Genomic DNA, 22,098 nt, shown 5'->3' on the forward strand with positions numbered 1-22,098 from the left:
CATGAAATATTGCAGAGATGAAATAATAATGACACATTGCTACTCAACTGAAGCAGACAGAACTTGAGATAACTTCAGGATATAGGACTTTCCTGTCTTCCGTTTACAAACAAGCTCTGTTTTGCTCTCAAGTAGCAAAGAGGTTGAACTAACCACTAACCTCTGTAACAAACATTACAGGAAGGTATCTGTAACATTTTTTATTTCAGTGCTTCCTTTAATTAAAAGTAGTGTATCTTTGAGACACAAGTAATACATGCAACAGTCTATTTTCAGCTTTCCATTATTAAAATGACTGCAAGCAGTTATCAATCACTTAATGCACATACATTATTTCTTAAATTGGTTAACCAACAACGTAATACTCTTCAAAGCATTATAAAGAAATGACCAGCTGCTATATATGACAGCCCTCTGTGGTTACGAACATGCTTGCTTTCTCCGAAAATCCAGCATTTCTGAGAACCAAAATGGTTCACATACAGTATAGAGCTTATTATAAGCTCTGGCAACATTTACAAGTTAAAATTGATTGAATGCAGTTAAAAAAAAAAAAATCTTTTATTTCCTCTGTATAAAAGGTATATAACAAAACGTATTATACCCTGTAAGTGTTCAAATACTTGCTGGATAATGCTTCTGAATGTGGTTGTAGGAATATGAAGAAAACTTGCTGAAACAAATTCTTAGTCTCCTTTTCTGCTTGTTTTATGCCATTAGGCATGATAAAGTAATAACAAGACAGATATGAAATATGGCAAGCATATGGCATTTGTGTATAAATAACAACAAATGTCATTTTAATTTACTCTTCTACAGAAAAGACAAACTTTCCATCTTCTTGTATTCAAAAAACTATGAAATACAGTGCTAAGTTTATCCATCATTCCTGTGAGTGTAGAATAACCTTGATTCAACTACATTTATGTTTCTTATAAGAACTAACTTTAATTCAAGAGTAAAAACTTTCATTGATTAACATCTGTCAAGCTTTGCCCAGCTTTCTCTTAATACAATGTACAAAATAGATACATATGATATCAGTTGATTAACATACATCATATGAATCAAGTGCAACCAACCTCCACAGTGCCTTGCAACATGTAGTGTCAGGCCTTTTTAAGAAGAAAGCTTATCAACCTATCTGCTCAGCATCAACCAAGAGAGAGTTTGGACTGTTTGGCCTAGAGAAGAGAAGGCTCAGGGGCGATCTCATCAATGTATATAAATACCTGAAGGGAGGGTGTAAAGAAAAGAGAGGCAGGCTCTTTTCAGAGCCCAGTGACAGGACAAGAGGCAATGGGCACACACTGAAACACAGGAGGGTCCATCTGGAAAAACAGAAACACTTTTACTGTGAAGGTGACTGAGCACTGGCACACATTGACCAAGGAGGTTGTGGAGTCTCCATCCTTGGAGATATTCAAAAGCCATCTGGACATGGTCCTGAGCAACCTGTTCTAGATGGCCCTGCTTGAGCAGGGGGGTTGGACCACATGACCTCCAGAGGTCCCATCCAGCTTCAGCCATTCTGTGGTTCTATGAATCACTGCCACAGGATATTACAGATCTGAAAACAGAGGAATAAAGACTATCTATTGGCTTACTCTTAAACACCATTAAACTAATTAACTTTAAATAAATTATTGTATTTTTTAAACAATTACTGTCAGTTCACTGTTGTGCTTATTCAGTTGTGCTAGGTGGAACGACTGTTTTCAGTGATGTAATACACATTCTCCCATATATATTGTTCCTAGGTTTATGGATTAAATTGTCTCTCATCTCATTAGTTTCAAAACATATACACAGACTTTTCAAGTTTTTTGAGTTAAATATTTCCATTTTAAAGAAAAGTTAATAGCTTAATATTACTCAGCAAACACACAGGTATATCCCAGTCCTCCTCCTCTATAATATTCTGCTGCAGAAAGGAACATTAAAAAAATTTCTGCTAAATGGTGTCTATTCTTCTCATGTGTATTTAAGCAACATGAAAGCTCACTGTAAAGGGCAATGAGATTTATAAACTATAGAGAAAAGTTTTCAGGGAAATTGATAATATCTACACAGTGTTTTTCTCTGCCCTCTCATTTTAGAGACACATGTTAAAGGTCTATAGAAGCAAAGAGCAGAATAAAAAATAGCAATACTAAATGCTGGAAAATTCTGTTAACTCAAGCATTTATGAATATTTGTACTTGTGAAAATAAAGATGTTCCTTCTGTTTAATTAGTCAAATAGATTCAATATTTCTTTAAATTCAGAAAGGATATGGTCAGAAAGGATTTGGTATGGATACATATATGTGCATGTATGTGATGCTTGAGATAAATCAGAACCAAGTTATCAGTTTTTAACGAATGTATGTATTCACCATCATCAAGTGAAATAAGTGAAAGCCATCCCTTTATACAAAAAACAAGAACTGTAAAAACCATTTTGTCACATATATCTTGGTACTGAGATGCTTACAGCTTCTCATGCAGCAAAGAAAAATTAAATGTAGTTAAGCCTAAAGAAGAAAGTTTCTGCATTTAAAAAAAAATCATATAAATGAAGTCTAGATTATTGTGCCATAATTAACTTTTTACATTTCTTTGTAAAGAATATGCAAATTTTCAACCCCTGAGTCAATGACCTGGATCCAACTTCCTGTTTAACAATGAAAAAGTTATCTTTTAACTTCTTGTTTAACAATGCATCTAAGATGTTCAGTATGTAGGATAATTGTTCCAAGAGGCAGAAGGAACTTAAACAGGCAGTCTCCTTCTTCAGTCTGCTATAAAGTTTTATTAAAAAAATACACTCTTGTTGACTGCATACACCTTTTAACACTTGCATCACGGAAGTATTTATGTGGAAAGAAAACTTACTAGGAGATTTCTCTTCTTCCTCCTTAGGTTCTACTTTTTCTGCTTTTGGTGGACCTTTGATTTTGTACAGTAATGAACGGAGTTTGCCAGTCAAGGAGGAATCTTCCTCTTCCTCTTCCTCCTCTTCTAGTGGAATACCTTAGCAGATAATGAAACTGGTTAGAAACAAAACTTAATCTTTGAAGATTAACTCCTTCAATATTTAAAAAATACCAAAATATCTACAGGAAATTTTTTTAACCAGCAAATTTCATACAGGAAAAAAATGTAATAAGCTTTAACGTGTTAGCTACAGTAGCATCCCTCAAATTATGTTTATTTCAGCACACATACTTCTTATATCCAGATTTATAGTATTATTTTTTCAGTATTATGACCAAAGAGGTGGTATTTTTTGAAGATTCTACTATGGCAATTAATTTTGACTCAGAGTCATATTTGATTAAATATGTGATCTTTTGTTTCATATTGCAGAACGTAAGCTAAAGAAAGAAACGTATGGCTGTATCTCACAATATAGTACAATTTTTCAGTCGAGATACTTTGCAGTCATAAACAAACATTAACTGAATTTAAAACTGTAAGAAGGCAGATGTTCAGAGATTATATCAGTGATACATGTTTTTCATGAAAATGTATACGATGAGATGGGATGTCATTTTACAAGGCCGTTTAATACAGTTCAGTTCACTACATTGCTTCACAACCATTCAAAGCATTTTCAAATCTTTCACATCTCTTAGTGATGATCAGATACCACATGTGTTATGTGCAGAAGCACAGAAGAGCTAAGCAGGTTCCCTTCAGACCAGAGCTAATTGTGCCGAGCTGAAATGTAAGCTTTTGCTGTTTGGCTGCTGGTCAAAGTGAAATTGAGAAAAGATTTCCAGACAGAATACTAGAGGTACAAGCTGGAGCAGAGGGAAAAGAATAAACTGCAGAGGCTAAAACTGGTATTAAAAAAGGAGCTAAGAAAGGAAAAAAGAACTGAAATGCGGTATCAAGTTGGAGAAACTTTGCCACTGGCAGCTACCAAGGGGAAGGAGTTAAAGTTATGACTAGGAGTGACTAAGTGACTAGGAATAAAAAAATGCAAAGGCAGTGGGAGAGAATGAGAGAACTAGAAATTGAAATTGGAGACTACATACGGAATTTAAGGAATGGGAAAAGTGAGACTGGTTGGGCAAAATGAAAAGCTAAGAATGAAGGAAGGCTACAGTCAGAGCCTGGAAAAAGTAAGAACAGGAAATGTAGCCAATAAGGAGAGGAAAAAGGAAGCAGACAAAGATGTTAAAGAAAGCAAGAAACTGTCTGGCATTGGAAAAAAAGCTAGGCCCTGGAAGCAAGAGAGAGACACTGGGAGAAAAACTCTTGAGAAGCTGAAATGGACAGACAAGAAGAAATGCACTGGGATGACGAGTTAAGACAGTGTTGGACTGGAGGAAACGGGGTCTGTGACTGCTCCAGACAGGGTCTCATTCACTGCTCTATATTATTCATTATTCATTCTGCATCCTCTTAGAATTGCAATCCATTCAGCAGCTGACCATCTCATGTTGCTGCTGGCTAATCACTTAATTGAAGTGGCAGAGGTCTGTGCACTGGAACAGATGGTTCCAACCCAGATAAGTGTCAATTTGATAATATGCAATAAAATCTGTTGTAAAATTGTTTGTTTTGTTTATAACCAAGAAATTACACACAAAAATTATGATAGAGGACTATTATTTTGCTGGCAAAATGAACCACTCACAGTTAGGACATGCTAGGATTAAGACTGCCTGAGTAACTTTAATTCAGACTATTTGCGTATATTCATTATGAAGCAGCCTTTAATTACTTGATTGCATACATATTTTTCCACTTAGACCGCAAAGTGTATATTTAGTATTAAAAAGCCGATTAAATATTCCAAGCACAACTCCTATTCATTTTATCTGCAGCTGTGATTGCTTAGTACTGATTTTCAGGACTAAGTCAGGACACAGATAACGAGAAGCATTTATCTGCAGCAACCACCTATGATAAACCTGCACAAAGCAATGACTATGGTTTTGTTTAGAATCCAGAGGATGATTAAACTATTTTAATCACGAGACTGTGCTTTCTCTATCTTCAATTCTCTCTCTTATTCAACATACACATTTATAATGTAGTAAACAATAACAAAAGTACACCCCTAAAAAGAAAAAAACCCACAATCAGTAGGGTTTCACCTCATGAAAAGGTGAAGAGTGATCAGGAGCTAAGCTAACTCAATAATAATACCAGCAACAAGATTTCAAAGTAAAAGAAATATATTGCAGAGTTAAGACATTTCCAGGTAAGTCGGGGGTCTTCCATGTCCTGGAGTCTCAGAGAACTCTCTGATGCCAAATAGGCATTATCTTTGAAAACCAGAGGACAGATCAAGTGCTAAGTGACTGAACAATGGAGATGACAGTACCTATCTTAATAAAAATGGGGAGAAAGAGGAGTAGCTATGAGGATATTAACTATTCACTTTAACGCTTGGAAGAAAAATGCTGGAATAAAAGAAACAGTTTTTGGTAAGCACTTAGAAGCAAGGATGAATAACAATCAACACAGGATTGTCAAAACCAAATTATGTTAAACCAACTAAATTTCCACCTATAATATAGCTAACCTTACAGATACAAATCTTGATTTTAAGGACTTCTAATACTGTCTTATACAATATCCTCAGAAATAAGCTGATGAAACACAACCTAGGTACCCACTAACCTACTCATCTTTGGCTGAGGCTAAGGCTGAGGTAGTTCAAAAATGGTAATTGGCTTATCACAAAATCACAGCTTGATGGTTGCTGGAGATTCTAATAGGGTACTCAGAAATAGCAGCACAAGATCATAGCAGAAGCCTTAACAATAGAAATATGGGAGGCACCATGGCTACAAACAGAAATCACAAACTGTTAATTACAGGTCACTAGAAGAATGCAATTCCATGAACTGGGTAAAACTGGTTTTAGGGATAACCAGTGAAGAAAGAACTAGCAGACTGTATTAGTAAACATTTAAAAGTGACCTCAAGCAAACAGAAGGAGGAAGAGGAGGAGGAAGAAACTATTAAGATTACTGTGCTCTTCCTGGGGAAGAACTTGAGATGCTGTCAATTCGCTGTAATGACCCTGTCCCCTTCTCCTTGAACAAGATGGATGCCATCAACCATAGGACCAAGAAATACACTGTGACTACCAATATATCTACCAAGTACGTAGATATGAAAAAGCTTGTGTATATCAGTTTTAACTGCATAATTACTGGGAATGAGCAGTAATAACTGGATGACTCAGACTATAAATGTCCGTATCATTGTAAATGGACTAATAATTCCATGATTGTCTTGATTACACTAAAATCTCACTAGACCAACAAAAGATTTTTGGCATCACATATAAAATGTGATTCCTTAACCCACATAAATTGCACAGGGTATCTGATATAGCTCACCCTTGAGGATACCCTAAGGAAATTCAAATTCAATGACTGGGGCAACTCAAGCTGTAATCTGCAGTGCAACAGTGTTTTATAATAATTGACCATCACAGTTATGTATACACCAGGAAACTAAGCTAAAGCAGCAGCAGCACCCCTCATCTAGTGTTTTTTATTAAATTTTCTACTGCTCAACTTCACAGCAATAATGTTCTTTCAATACCTTTTACCTGCTTGTACACATACACATGCCTATACAAATCTTTTAAGGTAATCCAACCTTCTTGTTTGGATTATTTTTATTTTTTCTAGTTAAGTCTAAAATTGGTACCTAAACAGAATAATACCAGATAATATTTAATAGATATCTAACAATGAAACTTAAAGCCATGCACAGGTTTCCATATTTTTGTAATACGCACCAAAGTCTGTCAGGAACACCATGTAGACAGTAATACATCTAACAAAAAACCCTCATACTAGTATTTTTTTTTTTTAACTGATCTGCTCTTTCTTCATGTAAAGCGTCAAAAAGACAAACAAAAAACATAACAAAACCTTGCCACTCACCACAGTGAATTAGAAGATCATCATGAAATTCATACAACTCATCCCGAATCTCCTCTGGACAGGGACAATCCTCTCCCAGTTCAAAATTCAGCAACATATTAATCTTTAATTAAAACATAGTTAAAACACTGAGATCACCTAAGACATATTCTAATAGCCATATATTCTCTATAGCCATCCTTTACCTGTTTATAATCAAATTTATAATCAAATTAACAAACCCCATAGATTTCTAATACAGCTTAAAGGAAATACTAAAGCAATGGTACTCTGTAAGCTTTAATTATGATTAACATCAAAATACAGTTACACTGAATAATAAAGGTATTTCCTGAGGTAGAAAAGACTATTTCCAACATACAGATGTCAGCACAACACTAATTTCATGCTAACTTTTAGCAACTAATGTTATCAAATTATCATCATCTTGCAGAACTGGATGAATCTCAGCTCCTCAGCATTGGGCAGCAATGTTCAATTTTTCTATACTGCTGAGAAATCCTAAGTCAACTTTGGTTTAGAGCTTGAATACTGGAGTACATGTATAAGCATTCTGACATTCAGTATTTTGTGGCATCTTAATAAATATTATTTCAAATTCAGTTTTGGTTCTCTAGCAGTTCCAATGGTAGTTTAGCAGTCAGAACTCTATTTTATGATCACAAAGAATTTTTTTTATGTTTAGATTCAACCATTTGTTTAATATTACCTGTTCTTGAGGAGGAGACCGAAATTCTTTAGTCTTCTTGGCAGTCAAAGCAGCAGACATGTTCAAGGCTTGCATGAGTTCATTGTACCTGTATTTCTGATTATATTGCAATTTTGATACATAACGATCTGCAAATGATACAATTGCTTCCACTCTATGTTGTAGCTCACAGTCACAGAAGTAATTGAGTAAATGACACATCTAGGATAGAAAAAACATACTTCAGTTCAACAGTTTAACAAACTCTAATTAGGGAAGAACTGCAGTAGATACTATACACTGCAACAGACTGTAAAAATGAGAAGAGACTTTTTTCCCATATTTTTCTTTTAACACTGTAAAAGTGACAAATTTATACAGTTTTATTATCTGATCAATAACACTATATTGCATTCACTGTCTTTCACTCCATGCACTCAAAACATGTAGAAATCATGGAATCATAGAATAGTTTGGGTTGGAAGGGTCCTTTAAAGATCACCTGGTCCAACCCTCCCTCTTTTAAAATACACCTATGAAATAAGTAAGTATTTGCATATCTATTTTGAGTGTAGATACATATAGAAAGAATTGTGTCATCATCAAATTTGGTTATTAATGTGAAGTTATAAGGCAAAGTGGAATAAAGATCTTCAGGATTTCAAATTTACAAACCAGAGAACAGACAAAAAGCACTACCCTTCTTTCATCAATAGTAGAAGATATGTAATACATTTATATTAAATGATCACCTGAAGCTTAACAGATTCTGGTAATCTTGTCTGTAATAAGCCCTTTGCAGGAGCTTTCGTTTCTTTTATTGCTTTCTCCCCAGCTTCTACAGCTTTTTCTTCAACTTGTGTAACTTCTTCCTTCTCTGTCCTCTCTTCTGTTTCTTCCTTGTGATCTCCAAACACATTGGGATCAATGAGGAGTAACACCTGCTTCACATCATCATCATCAAAAACTCCCATTATGAGCAATGTTGCTATCAGTTTAAGAACAGGAACGAACTGGAATGCAACCTGTCCTCCAACAGGGTCTCGTATATGAGTACCACTACACTGTACTGCCTCTGTTAGCATACTTATGGCCTTGGATTTAAGTGTATCAAGGGGTATCTCTGGGCTGGATGTCTGACGTTCTTCACTGGTCACAATAAAGCATGGAGTAGAAAAATTAAAGCCTGGTTTCAGACAAGTGCTAAGTCCTACTCCAGGTAAACCATGCTTCTTTGTTTCATCAGGATATAGTTTAATAGTTCGAGTTTCATCTGTAACTGGAATGATAAATTCATTGTTCATCATAAGCTTGGCTTGCTTGGCATGCTCCAAATGAATACTAATGAGCAAGTCATAGAATCCAGAACGTAGGAGTCCAGGTAAGTATTGATTATCTATTGTATAAAATAGCTGAGATACATCCACATGGCTACAAAGTGCATAAGCAACTCTAGTGTTACCTAGAGCACTAACTGAGCTATAGAGTTTTAAAGTGTGATAGTGAAACTTCATCAAATCTTCTTGTTCACAGAGTTCCAAAATATCAACGCATCTGTTGTAAAATAAAGAAACAGAACACCAATCAATTTCATGAATAATAATTTTGTAATAAAAAAGTTTTATAATCTCTGCACATTTTGGTCCTTTCCACTTTAAACTATTAATATTAAGGTTGATACTGACTAATCTTAACATGTCCATCCTTAAACCACAGTAAATGGTGGTAATAATTTGATGAGATTATTTACAATTAGTACTCCATAGGAAAAAAAATAAAAAAGGAAAAACGTAAGATAGAGAAGCTTCTTTGGAAGCTATGGTAAATTAGATCTTGTTTTTAAAATAAATTTATTTGGAATGCTGAAACTCTGCGGTAATACTGTCACTAAACAGTGCCTTTCTAGTTTATTGAGGATTACTGTTTCATTTTTTCCACAAAATGCAGTATTTTTAAATCTTTTCTTGAATTCAGTTTTATTAAAGACAAATAAAATTGGTTATTGAATTACTAAAAGAAGGTGCAAAATAACTGATAAAAGTACAGCAGTTAAATTATCTTTCTGCTATGCTTTTGCTTATAGTTTGATTTGTCACTGGTTATGATATTTGATATTTGGATACATCTTTATTATCCTCACTCTGAAGATAAAAACTAATGAAAATCTAAGAAAGCCAGGATCTTGTCAGTAAGAACATAAAAACTTAATTCATGTAAATTCAGAGCAGATGAAAGTGGAACAGATTACAAGTTTTTATCACACAAAAAAATCAGCAAAAGAGTACTTGCATGTTCTCTATATTTGTTTTTTTCAAGCTGAGAAAATCCCTGTTTAAAGACCTAGACATTTAAGAGATATTATTTTATAATTTAAATAAAATCAAATAGTTGTGTTTTCTCTTATATATGCAAATGTCATCACACGGCATTAAAATTATTCAGCCTCTTGTATCTACTTAAATTTCACGAATATGACATTATAGCAGATAAGATCAGAATTCTAAACAATTCTAGTGTAAATATTGTGTAAATATAGTGTAAATAAACCAAGGCAGGTTTAACCACTACCCAGATATCAGCTGTCAATACATTTTGTCGACATTGAGTCACTGTAGTTCCTTCCAAATGTACCTGTTTTCTTCTGGAATATGAAGTGCCATCATCTGCAGAGGTTCCAAACACTGCACAACCCAGCCATGACGTTCACTGACACGCTCAGTTTCTACTTTTAGAAAGCTGTTTGGCATCCTGCTCCATAAAACAGGTGTAATTGTTTGCACATCAAGGCGAGGGGGACACTGAGGAACAGGATTTCTTTCTTCACTTTTAAAAATTGCGGCTGATAAAGGCATAGTATTCTGAAACAAATAAGTGTATTAAAATTATTTTTGTAATATCTAATTTTGAATAAGCCTGTAATACCAAAAGGAAGTATAATTTATTAATAGCAAAGAACTCACAGAAATATATAAGTTATTGCAATAAACAAAATCCATTAAAATCTCCCAACATTAAGGGTGTTCTCCCCAGATAACTTTAGTTTATTTTGACAAATGCAGTTTAGATTTGTTGAACAATTAACTTCATATAATAATTACATTTACAGAAGTAAATGTAGAAGTCAAATAAAAAGTCACGCCATTGATTCAATCTTCCTAAACAAATTCGACTGAGCAGGAATTTCCATGGAAATAAACAGACTGAAAAGAGCACCTTTATAGAAAATATTTTGTACCTTCAATTTACCAAGTTCAAACTGAACCAAGTTAGTGCTCGTAGGCTGTACAAAAGTTGCTGGAAAAAGCTTTGTGTTTGGTTCAACCTAGAAGAGAAATGAGATTAAAAAATTTTTAAAAATTTAAAAAGCAACAAGAACCTCCTCCCAGAATATTATATAAAATAAACACTATATAGCTTACATTTCATTATCAAATAACTGCAGACACTGTATTAAAGTGTTGAATAGTACCTGTAGTTTACTTCTAATATAGTAAAGCATTTGCTGAGTTATCTTTATAGGCCTACCTAAATTTCAGGCAGGTGTGTCTGCTGCCTTATGTGCTCTCAACACCTGTAACAAGAACTTCAGTAACACTACGTGTTGATTCTTCTCAAACATATCCAAATCCAACACCTCATTCTAGAGCAGCTCCTTAAAAATCCAGGCACTTTACAGCTACATACTTTGGCTCTTGCTCCAGGAAAAGCACCCCCAACAGAGACTGAGGGTAGAATACAGCTTTTTAGACTACCACACATCTTTTAGAGTTCTTTTATGCTGGACAAAATAATTCACTACTAAAAAAGCTCAAAACCAAATTTTTAAGAGAGAGGGAACCAGAGGGGGATAAGAAGAGGGTGAGAGCGCATCATTTGATCAGGATAGTGCAAATCTTTATTTCCTATTAAGATTAGTGAATTTCTGTTCTATACTCCAAAAGTAGAAGTATGTAATTTTTTTAAAGATCTCAAAGATGTCTTTATTTCCAGGCTTAGCACTTGTCTCCAGTCTTATAAAATCACAGTGAATCACACTGAATCACAGTGCTGCAATTTTAAAGTGTCTGGTTGGGTTTGGGATTTTTTTTGACAGCTACATTATCCTTATTTTCCCCGTTATAGCTGGACTCAAAGTACACGTCAGACTAGTAATACCAGTTTATTCTGAAGAATTCTCTACAAGATCATCCACCCCTACTGCCATGAAAAAAAGAATTTAAAAGATACCTATAGAATAGCAAATTATTAAAAATTATTAAATATATTTCAGTGCTCCAGGGTGGCCGAAAAAAGGTATACTCTATACAATCAATTCAAGGTTTCAGGAGTTCCATTAAATATTTTAATCACATCATTGTGTATTTTGTGTACTATGCATATACATTACACATACTAAGTACTACGACAATATTTGTGCTGTGAAGGAGTGCAACTCCTAACTTTGAGGATAGCAAACTATCAAAAATTACAAAACAATAAACTGAAAGAGAGTCACAAAAAAGAAATAAAAAACCCATATTCTTTTAGATGAAAAAACAGCTCCAAAACACAATATAACTGAAAGAACATATAAAATAATACCATATACTGAAAACTCAGTATGCAGAATAAAGTTTTTTCAGAGCTATGACTATTGGGATAGACAAAATAAAGTAGGGCCAGGTATGTACATTCTAATCTTTTTGATAAGGAAAAAAACCACAAACCCAAATGCAGAAAGCAAAAGGTAACCTGGACTGAAAGACACTACTTTTTTCGTTAAAGCCTGAAAGTAAATGACTGAGACAATATAACTTTCAGCCTTTGACCAAAGATAGATATTTCCTAGTAATGATAATTGAATTTGTAATTTCTAATCTTGTTTGAAGGTCAGAAAACCATTACTAACTCAGAATAAAATAAAACTTCTTGTAAACCAATATTTAAGATGTCCTTTCTGCTACGAACACATTAACATTGGCGTGACAATTAATGACAAAATCTCAAATATATATGTATACACTATCTTTCATTTACTTTCCTATTATAGACAGTGGGTTTTTTTCTGAATATCACTATGGCATTCAATAGTTAGATCAAGAACTACAGCAAAATTCATTTATTCTCCTCAATATGTTGACCTGTGGGCCTTTTAGAATGAAAACAGCATACAAATATTGTCCCTCTCCTTCTGTTAAGAAAACTGAAAAGTACAAATGATTACAAGGTTAGAATAATTATCCTGCAGCCTCTAGAAGAGACAAATATCAGTAATTTGCTGCAATTTGGGTGGGAGATTAGATTTACTAAAGTATTTTAAAGATTTTATTTTATGGTAAAAATATTCAAGAAATGAAAATGAAAACTACGTAAGACTTTTCACTACTTTCAAAAATAGAGGAAAGACATAAATTACTCAAAATAAGCAAAAGTTGAGAAATATTTCACCCTCAGACTAACACTCCTGTTAGAATATACCATTGTATCTTTACAGGAAGTGCTGGGTGTTTGCATTTTTCAACAGACCAGGTGCTAACAGCTTTATTGAAAAACATTTCCAAAAGCAACTCAAGGTCTTTTTCCGTGGAAAAGAGAAGAAACAGAAGAGAAATAATTGTATTTTCTGAGGTTATTTTAAATTCAGTACAAAGAACATGGTTACATTAATTGCAAGTCACAAGAGGAAAAACCTGAAAGTGTTTTTTATACTAAAAGCAGTAACAGACATCTTCTACATCTATATTTTCCTAGATTTCTTTGCAAAATTAGAAAAACAGGTAAAGGCTGTTCCTTGGGCGGGGGGGGGGGGGGGGGGGGGGGGGCCGGGACCAAAAAAACCCACCAAACAAAAAACAACAAACCACCCCACCAAACTTTCATGGTTTTGTTCAGAAGCTGCCATATTGATTTGTATCTAGCTAAAAAAAACCTGCAAAGCATGGGGCTTAAGCACTTTCATCTCCTGTTTTCTTTTCCCAGGATGTTCACATTTAATATCCTCCCAGCATGGCACTGAAGTCTCTGACCACTCTTACGAAATATACCAAAATCACAGCTGCTAGATCATCTCCCACCCTCATTTACAGTCTGTGTGCAACCCTGCCTCATTCATTTTCAATGGAGTCAGTATACAAAGATCCATTAAATTTAGTTGAATAACATTTAAGTTTTATCTGTATTACAGACTTGTGGGTTTTTTGTTGACGTAGAAGAAAGCAATGCATTGTTCCTAACACTGGATAATCTCTTCCACAGTGAATGCTCTACTATGGACAACTGTTCTTACTAAGAACAAATCTCATCAATCTGGTGCTGAAAATTTCTGTCAACTACTGATCCATTAGCATAATGACTCCACGTTTAGAAAACATTAATAGCATTTAGGGCCCACCCCATTTATTTTGACTTTGCATATTAATACATATTTGAAATTCGGGTTTTGAAACTTATTAAATCACAAGATCTCCAAATCATAGCTATGTGCAGAAGATGCAAGCCCTGGTAATATTAAACTAAATTTATTTTCTCAATCCATACCAAAAATTACTATATCTAAAGTCTAATTTTGACCTTATGGTAATTTAAATAATTATTTTCCCTATATTGTATAACAAATTTAGTTGACATAAAGTATTTTAAACAATAATTAATGTTATAAATCAAGATTCTGAACCACAAGAATTGAGAGGTAAAAAATTTTTTTCTGAACGTATCTACCAATACTCCTTCCTCAACATTTGAAACAGCTGTAAGAAGTTGGAAAAATGGAGCCTTACAAAAGAGAGAGAGAGAAAAAAAGAGGGATAAAACAGAATAATATAGGAAAACATGGTATTGTCATACGAATAGTGTTCAGTTAGATTTCTGAACAAGAAAAAACAATTTTATAATAGCATCAAAACAACCAGCTTACTAGATAGTTTCCTGAAAATCTGATAATACCTGATAACAAGTGCCAAGCTCTTTTCCATTGGCTGTGAACGACAACATTCCAGTAGCCAGGTCAACAAAGCATCCAATTTCTAAATCAACATTACTGCGACCTGATCTCTGGGAATTAGCAATTACATCTCCTCCCCAAACCATATAGCAATTGCTGCGCTTCACACTGAAAGAAGAGCAACAACAAAGAAAACAAACCACAGGTCATACTGAACTTGACTAAGTATTCAGTGAGGATGTACTTTTCAATGGAATAATAGTTAGAGATCCTCAGAGGTGCTTGTGCTGCTATTAGTTTTGTTTTCTCATCAACAACCCCCCCTTTTTTTAATAATGTAAGCGTCATGGGTAAGGGATCAGACTAAGAGCACCTTTATTTGTTTTCCTTTTTTATAATTATGAAACAATTTCAGATGCTTCTGTGTGCTTATGTAAGATACATTAAAACAAATAACAGGTTCATCCACAGTGACCAAATATGGATGTTAAAAGAAAGAAGCATCAAAAAAACATTCTTTCAAACAGAACATTAATGAAAAACATACTCACTTTAACAAGTCTATGTAAAACACATTCATATATCATATATAAATGAGCAGAGAACATTCCTACTCCATAATCAATTTTCTTATTAGTTTAAATTAACGTTTAAAATATCATCAAGCTTGTGAATAATTCACTTTTGAACGACAGTATTAGAATACAAGCTTTAATAAGTTATAAATAAATCCATACCTTTCATGAACTCTGCCTCTCTCATCACCTAAAGTAACGGTCACTGTACAATTTTTATTTAGGTCAAAATTCTCACTGTAAAAATGATAGTCTGGTGTTACCCAGCCAACCCAGACAGAGGACGGGTCTTGGCCAGCAAATATCCGTAGTGAATAAAAATACTGAAAAGAGGAAAATAACATATTAGTAATAGAAATCTAAATTATTTTATCAAGGAATACTCAAATAGTGATTAAAACCCCCCTTATATATCAAACTTTAATAATAGTAATTCACATTCTCTTAATAAGTCATTTAAAATGCTCATAAATTAAAAAAACAGACTAGTGGTTTAAGGTAGTGAGGTTTATGCCTCAAGTCATACAACTCTGGGCATTATTATTTATATACAGTGTTATAACATAGCAAATGATTAAAAAGGCTTCTTTCAACAGATCAATTTCTAATGACAATGCTACCACGACTAAATCTACTTCAAAAAGTAAGAACTAAGCATCTCAATGTATTTACTTACCGTAGTAGAAGGAGCAACAATTTCTTGGCTGTGCTTTCTAAAGATAAAGGAACATTAGTAAATTAGTTTGAAAAAAAAAAAAAGATAAAGTAGTAAAAAAAGTACTCATTATTAAACTAAGTGTACTTACAAGCTAACTCATGTTTACTGGGTACTGAGTATGCATGAGTAAATTAAGTATGCAAAGACTGTACAGGATACAAATACACACCCAAAATAATTGATTGCAGGGAAGGGGGGGAAGAGACAGATTTACAGCAATTAACTAAAGATGAAGGCAATGCTGGAAGGTGCTGAACTCAGTAGTACCTGGTATCTTTAAAAAATCTGTCTCACAATCTTTTTTTTTCTTTGCATGGATTAGTCACTTTTCCAATAACAATGAACTATTGAACAATAATGTTGATGAGCATTAATCCAGTGGGCAAAAGATTCTGAGCTGGTTTTCTAGCCTGGCTGAAGAGCTTTGCAAATCCCAATGATTTTGAAAGGATGGCAGCTGCTTAGCAATGAATAACTATAAACCTTGTGATGTACCTCTTCAGAAACGGTTCTTTCTTGTCTGGATATAGCATTCTGCAGCAAAGTTGTGTTATAAATTTATTAAAACCATCAAGAACAAAAAAATCTCAGTAACATGCATCCTATGCTAGCGTGTGCTTAGTGCAAAAACAAGTACAAAATCTTGAGTGTACAATAATAAAGAATAATAGAACATATTACATTTACATTGAGAGCATGAAATAGGATAACTAAAACCAAGCCTAACCGTTTTTGGAAAACATCAGATGAGGCATTTTCCACACCCATGCTGAAGTTGAAAGATGAGCGGAACTCAATGGGCATACTCAAACGACAATATATCATGTCTGAATTGCTGTTCTGTGTGCCAAATGTTTTGTGAGTAACTTTTAACCGAGGTGGATTCTCAATGGTTCCATCAAATCTCCATATCTAAAAATAATAGAAATAATTTACAAATAATACTATTCCAAGAAAAATGCTGAAAACTTTCATTAAGCAACTAGAAGACGAGAAAACTGACAGAGTCAACTTAAATTTTTCAAAATGAATTAGTTTCAAAACTATGCAACTTTCTTCACTGACAGGGAATCTAGCCTGAAGACCAAGGGAAGCAACAGATTCAGTATATCCTGACTACAGTAAATATTTTCAAGTTGTTCCATACAGCATTTTAAAAAGAAAAAAAATATACATTTCATTAAATTAATTCACTTTCAGTGCACAAGTCATTGAAAAATTGCTTCACAAGAATAAGTAGTTTTCTACCACAATGAGAAGAAATATCAATTAGAATCGTTCAGATGATCATTATGAAGTCTAAGCCTGATATTATTTTCCCTTGTGCTGAAAAAGAGAGCATGCTTTTAAACTCAGTGACAGGAACATTTCAAAAACTTTTAAAGACAGGAATACAGTTGAAATGATCCTGATAAACTGAAAAAAAAAAATGCTGAGATCATTTAGTTGGAATTCAGTGAAGTGTATTTTGTTTAAGAAGGAAATGTTCAAACACAGGTATTACGGAATAATTGGCTAAACACCTAAATTAAAGTAAATGGCCTAGGAATTATAGTAAAAAAAACTTATCAGGAATTCAAACGTATCATTGTGGAATATTTAATATGGAATATTTTATAAAAAACATAGGATATATTATTCTGCTCTAGTGTAGATTAGTTCAGGAGTTGTGGAATTCCTATCACTAGTGCATCATAAGAATGAATAAAACAGATATCACTCAGCAACACCACAGGTACACTTATATGTCCCTCAGATTAGCTAAGTGGACTAAATCAGTCCCTGTTTAGCTCACACTTCCATTACCTTAAGTGATGCTGAATTCAGCTGAACAATTTTTAGATATTTAAGAAAAATGTATAGTAGAGAAGGTTTAAAAAAAATGAAAGCAAATGTAAGATAGAATATAAAAAATGGTTCTAAGAAATCAAAACTGACATGTTTCAAGTAGCTAACCACAACAACATAAATTAGTAAGATATACAATAGAACAGATAGGTATATCCATATGAATGGTAATACTACCATAAATGAGGTTGGAGATAGACAAGATCATCTGGAATTATCTAAGAGTGACTTAATAGATTTATATGACAAACTATCTGATGACAGTAAGTATTAGGAAGGGTTTAATGTCTCAGCTTGCTAAACAAACAGTTGAGAAACAGGTGTCTCCGTAACATGTAATGTTACCTCAACATGAGGATGATTTTTTGGCACGTTGACAAATGTTGGTAAGCGTTTACTAAACCACATAGCAACATCTCTATTCATGTTGACAGCAAAAGGTTCAAAACCTTCTTGAAGTCCACACATTGTATAATACTTGAATGTACTGGCATCCATTCCAAGGTTCATACGACCAATCTGAGATAGACCCAGTGCACAAATTGGAACAAAACCTAAGAAAATGATACAACAACAACAACAAAAAACCAACGGTAATTTATTTGGAGAACACAAGCATTCTACTTTGGATCCATCTAATGTGAACTAAACTTTAGCTCCTACAAGCAATGCGCATGAAGTGGTGACAGCAGCAAGGATTTAAAGCCACCTCAAATACTAAAGTCTAAGTTCAATATAATTGCTACCAAAAATCCCGAGAACTTTGGCAATGAATGGACATTACACACACTATCTCATTTATTTAAACATTAAACCAATTTAACAATTGTTATTAGTAATTAGTAGTAGTTTTGTGTGAAAAACAAACAAAAAAAATGTCAAGTTGAGGTAGTTCTGTGGACAATCAGATTTGAAAAACCAAGATTTGCTCAAGTCAGTTATTAATTTATTAGAAGAATCAGTTATCTTCATCATTTTTAACCTAATAAACATGCCTTTATACAATGAGTTGGACAATGGAAGACAACCTTGGCTAGATCAAAGTTATTAACAAATGTTAAGTATGCTCTCTGAGAGCACTGAAGTTTCAAAAGGACTTTGAGATGAGGTTCAGGTATCTCAGTACACCTCTTCAAAATTTAGTTTGTCATCAGTAGGTATAAATCTGCTGCAAACCTTCATCCCTCCATCATTCATAATGGACAAATACATACTTCTTTAATGCTCGCATTTTTTATGACCGAACTCTTTTGGTCTCCATATACCTGTAGCAGCCAATAGACAGGGATGAAATGCTGTTGAATTATTTTCTCCATCTCTCAAGAAACAGAACTTGGAGCAAATTCAGGGAAAAGCCAACAGTTCAACTTCTAAAGGAGAAATTTGCTTTCCTACTCTTCAACTTTAAGCCTTCAGAAAAGTTCTCGTAAGGCAGTCCCTCATTCACTACCATTAGAAAAACTGTATCAATGGTCAAACCAAAGAGCGGCAGTGAGCAATTGCAAAGTCTTCTGGCAATTACTAATGGGCATGAAGCTACTACCAGGTGGAGGAGATATGCTTCCAAAGAAAATGTCAACTAAAAACAAAACAGTTTGAAAATATTCCCTGCATCTTTCAATACAGTCATGTAGATACTACTGTTCAAAAAAGCAAAGGCCAAAAACAAGAGGAAAAATAGCCAAGGAAAAGGAGAAATGCAGCTAAGCTATGAATAAGACAGAGAAAAAAAAATTACAAATCAGACTCAATTTATGTTGCAAAGATTTGTTCTTTTGGTGCAGCCTCTCACCACATAATACTGATTTTGTCCTTCATAGACAAGAACGTAACACATGTGTGCTCCAGTGAGATAATCAGAGACTACGTTTTCAGCTTTTGGGAATTTTTCAAGGTGCTTATTATTACCACTTCTTCTTAATGCTGAAGTTCAGTCCTGTGAGTAAGCCTAGCAAAGCTCCAAGAAAATTTACTCATTCTGATTGCTGAAATCCCATTAATATCAACTTGTGGTTAAAGAAAAAAAAGAAAATAAATTTCTGCCATAAAAGCGCTCTTAAAATAATTTTTTATGAAGTTAATGTGTAGCACAGTCTGAAGGCTCACATCAATGAAATACAATTTCTCAGCTCACTAAGCCATTATGACAGACTAGTTTTTCTGGGTTTTGTTTCATCTTCTCATAACCATGTAACTGTAAAAAGAAAATTACCACTTTCTATTCCAAAGTCAGCAAATGCAAGTTCTGAACCTTTACTGGTTATAAGCAACTCTCCATTCAGAGTAAAGATAATTGATTTGTCTTCCAAGTTTATCATACAACCAACCACGTCTCCTGGTTGCCAGCTTCGTCCAAAGAATCCACTGCCTTGGTGCCAACGCTGGCCCTAAACAAAAAACCAAATAAATAAACACTGCGCTAAAATAAAAAAATAAAACATAAAATAAATAAAGTAAAACAAACAAATATTTCACCTTCCAGGATCTCAAAACAGTACTGATCATGGCTTTCAGGTAACTAATTATTATCTTAGTTATTTCACATAGAGAAACTAAGGCACCCTAGCTTCAGTAATATGCAAACAGCAATTTAGAACCTGGATGATAACCACTGTTCACTGGATTCCACTTATGACATGCAGTGTCATTATCATCCTTCTGGTCCTTTAGGAATTAAGTTTGGGAAGAAAGAATGTGCAGAAAGAAGAACAGACAGAAAAGGGAAAACAGAACTGTGGTTCTCTCTTCCAGTCATTGAAGAATATTTGTTTTATTTTTATATAACACCACTTATAAAAAAACCGAAGTGAATGCTGTGTTTTGTGTATGCTTATGACAGACTTCTTCACTCAGTTGGGTATATCCCAGGAAGAGAGAGATAAACAAACACACCTTTGTTAGCATAATTTCAATGACCAGAACCAAAATGCAGATGCTATCCAGCATGAAACTGAGCTCAGAGATATCTTTGTATGAATCAAAAATATTCCAGTAGTTGATCTGGAGTATACAGAGGAAACCTATACTGTAGTTCTCTGCCTAGCCTGTTCATAGGTCAAAAAAGATAAAGATGTACTGACTTTACTTCCTTCAAATACAAATGCTTGGTCATCAGCTCCCAACTCTATGTCAGGTCGACAGCCTGGCCTGGCCCAGCCAACACGCATATCTCCACCTGTCACAGCTTCAAATTCAAAGTACCACTTTCCAGACTTCACTGCATAAGACCGTTCTACTCTGAAAAATCGTATCTTGTCGATGCTGACTTTTTCCACTGTTTGGTCAGCTGTAAAAATAAAAAGAGGAAAAAAACTCACCTTTTATGTGTAGATGAAACTATAAATGCCACTGTTTAGCTTTTCATCTGTCCTCAGTATTTTCTATCTCTGAAAACAGCCATTATCTACCCCTGCATGTTTAAGAACCTTCATGGTAAATGTTAAAAAAGAAGGGACAGTAATCAGCATCCAGAGGCTAGCACATTCTAATTCTATACAGGATGAGTGATTATCCGCTATTTAGAATCAGAATATTTCAAAGTATCACTCACTGCAGAGCCCCAAACACAAAACTGACTAGAGGAAACCTCAGAAGTGTGGGATTACTACATGCAATACAATCCAATGCAATAATGCAGTATTACAAGATAACAAAATACTTTCCTACCCAAGTCAATACATTTAGAACATTTAAAAAAAATTATCAAATCAGTTTTGTTTTGGTTTGGATTTTTGTCAAAAAATTACAGTGGCATAGCAAATATGAAGAAAATCTTCTAAACAAATTTCTGCTCCCGATTTCAATTAAAAAAATTATTGAAATTGGTGCACTTCTTTGACTAATTCTTAAGAACTGAGTTTGACTTGAAGCAGTCAAACCTAATCTGCATACTATGTAAAAAAATTCTTTTAAATTAATCCCATTTGTTTTCTTTCATTATTTCCAAATGAAAACCAGTATGTCCACTCACACTCCAGATTTTCTCCAATCTAAAAATAATGGAAATTAGAATTATCATGTCATTAACTATAACCAATTTAAAAAAAAAAAAAACAAAACAAACAAAAAAAAAAAACAACACCCCAAAAACCCCAAGTAATACACAAGTAATTTACAAAGTATATTTGCACCTTTTATTAAAGTCCACTGCAAAAATACACTACTATTAATTCATATCTTAACTTTTCCTTATCTATTTCAGTGTTTCGTGTTTTTTTCCCAGCACTGACGGAAAAAAAGGCCATGATTCTTATTGAAAGTACATACCTATCTCTTGGTCAGGGGGCTCAATATTATAACCATAGCCTGCAAATGTTCTAACAGCTTCACGGAGGCTATCTCTGTTTGATTTTTTAGTACGTTCATCTAATAATGCATATGGCACTAGCCGAGGATTACGTTTGTTCTTAAGATCCTAAAAGGGGTTATAAAAAAAGAACAAGAAAA

General features: G+C 34.0%; 1 protein-coding gene across 4 annotated transcripts in view; it reads right to left on the reverse strand.

Moving 5' to 3' along the window:
- RYR3 (ryanodine receptor 3) overlaps positions 1–22,098 on the reverse strand; it is a 249,473-nt gene that overhangs the window by 112,658 nt on the left and 114,717 nt on the right. For all 4 annotated transcript variants that reach the window (XM_075503016.1, XM_075503012.1, XM_075503015.1 and 1 more), the window contains exons 25-38: positions 21,919–22,066; positions 20,733–20,938; positions 19,865–20,039; positions 17,998–18,206; positions 16,532–16,716; positions 15,763–15,799; positions 15,249–15,409; positions 14,514–14,679; positions 10,828–10,914; positions 10,224–10,450; positions 8,345–9,146; positions 7,614–7,814; positions 6,905–7,007; positions 2,877–3,014 (exon numbers count right to left, since the gene is read on the reverse strand). In XM_075503016.1, coding sequence (XP_075359131.1) covers positions 2,877–3,014; positions 6,905–7,007; positions 7,614–7,814; positions 8,345–9,146; positions 10,224–10,450; positions 10,828–10,914; positions 14,514–14,679; positions 15,249–15,409; positions 15,763–15,799; positions 16,532–16,716; positions 17,998–18,206; positions 19,865–20,039; positions 20,733–20,938; positions 21,919–22,066 — 2,845 coding nt within the window. The remainder of the gene's footprint in view (positions 1–2,876; positions 3,015–6,904; positions 7,008–7,613; positions 7,815–8,344; positions 9,147–10,223; positions 10,451–10,827; positions 10,915–14,513; positions 14,680–15,248; positions 15,410–15,762; positions 15,800–16,531; positions 16,717–17,997; positions 18,207–19,864; positions 20,040–20,732; positions 20,939–21,918; positions 22,067–22,098) is intronic.

Source organism: Mycteria americana, chromosome 5, assembly GCF_035582795.1.
Source record: "Mycteria americana isolate JAX WOST 10 ecotype Jacksonville Zoo and Gardens chromosome 5, USCA_MyAme_1.0, whole genome shotgun sequence".
NCBI lineage: Eukaryota > Metazoa > Chordata > Aves > Ciconiiformes > Ciconiidae > Mycteria > Mycteria americana.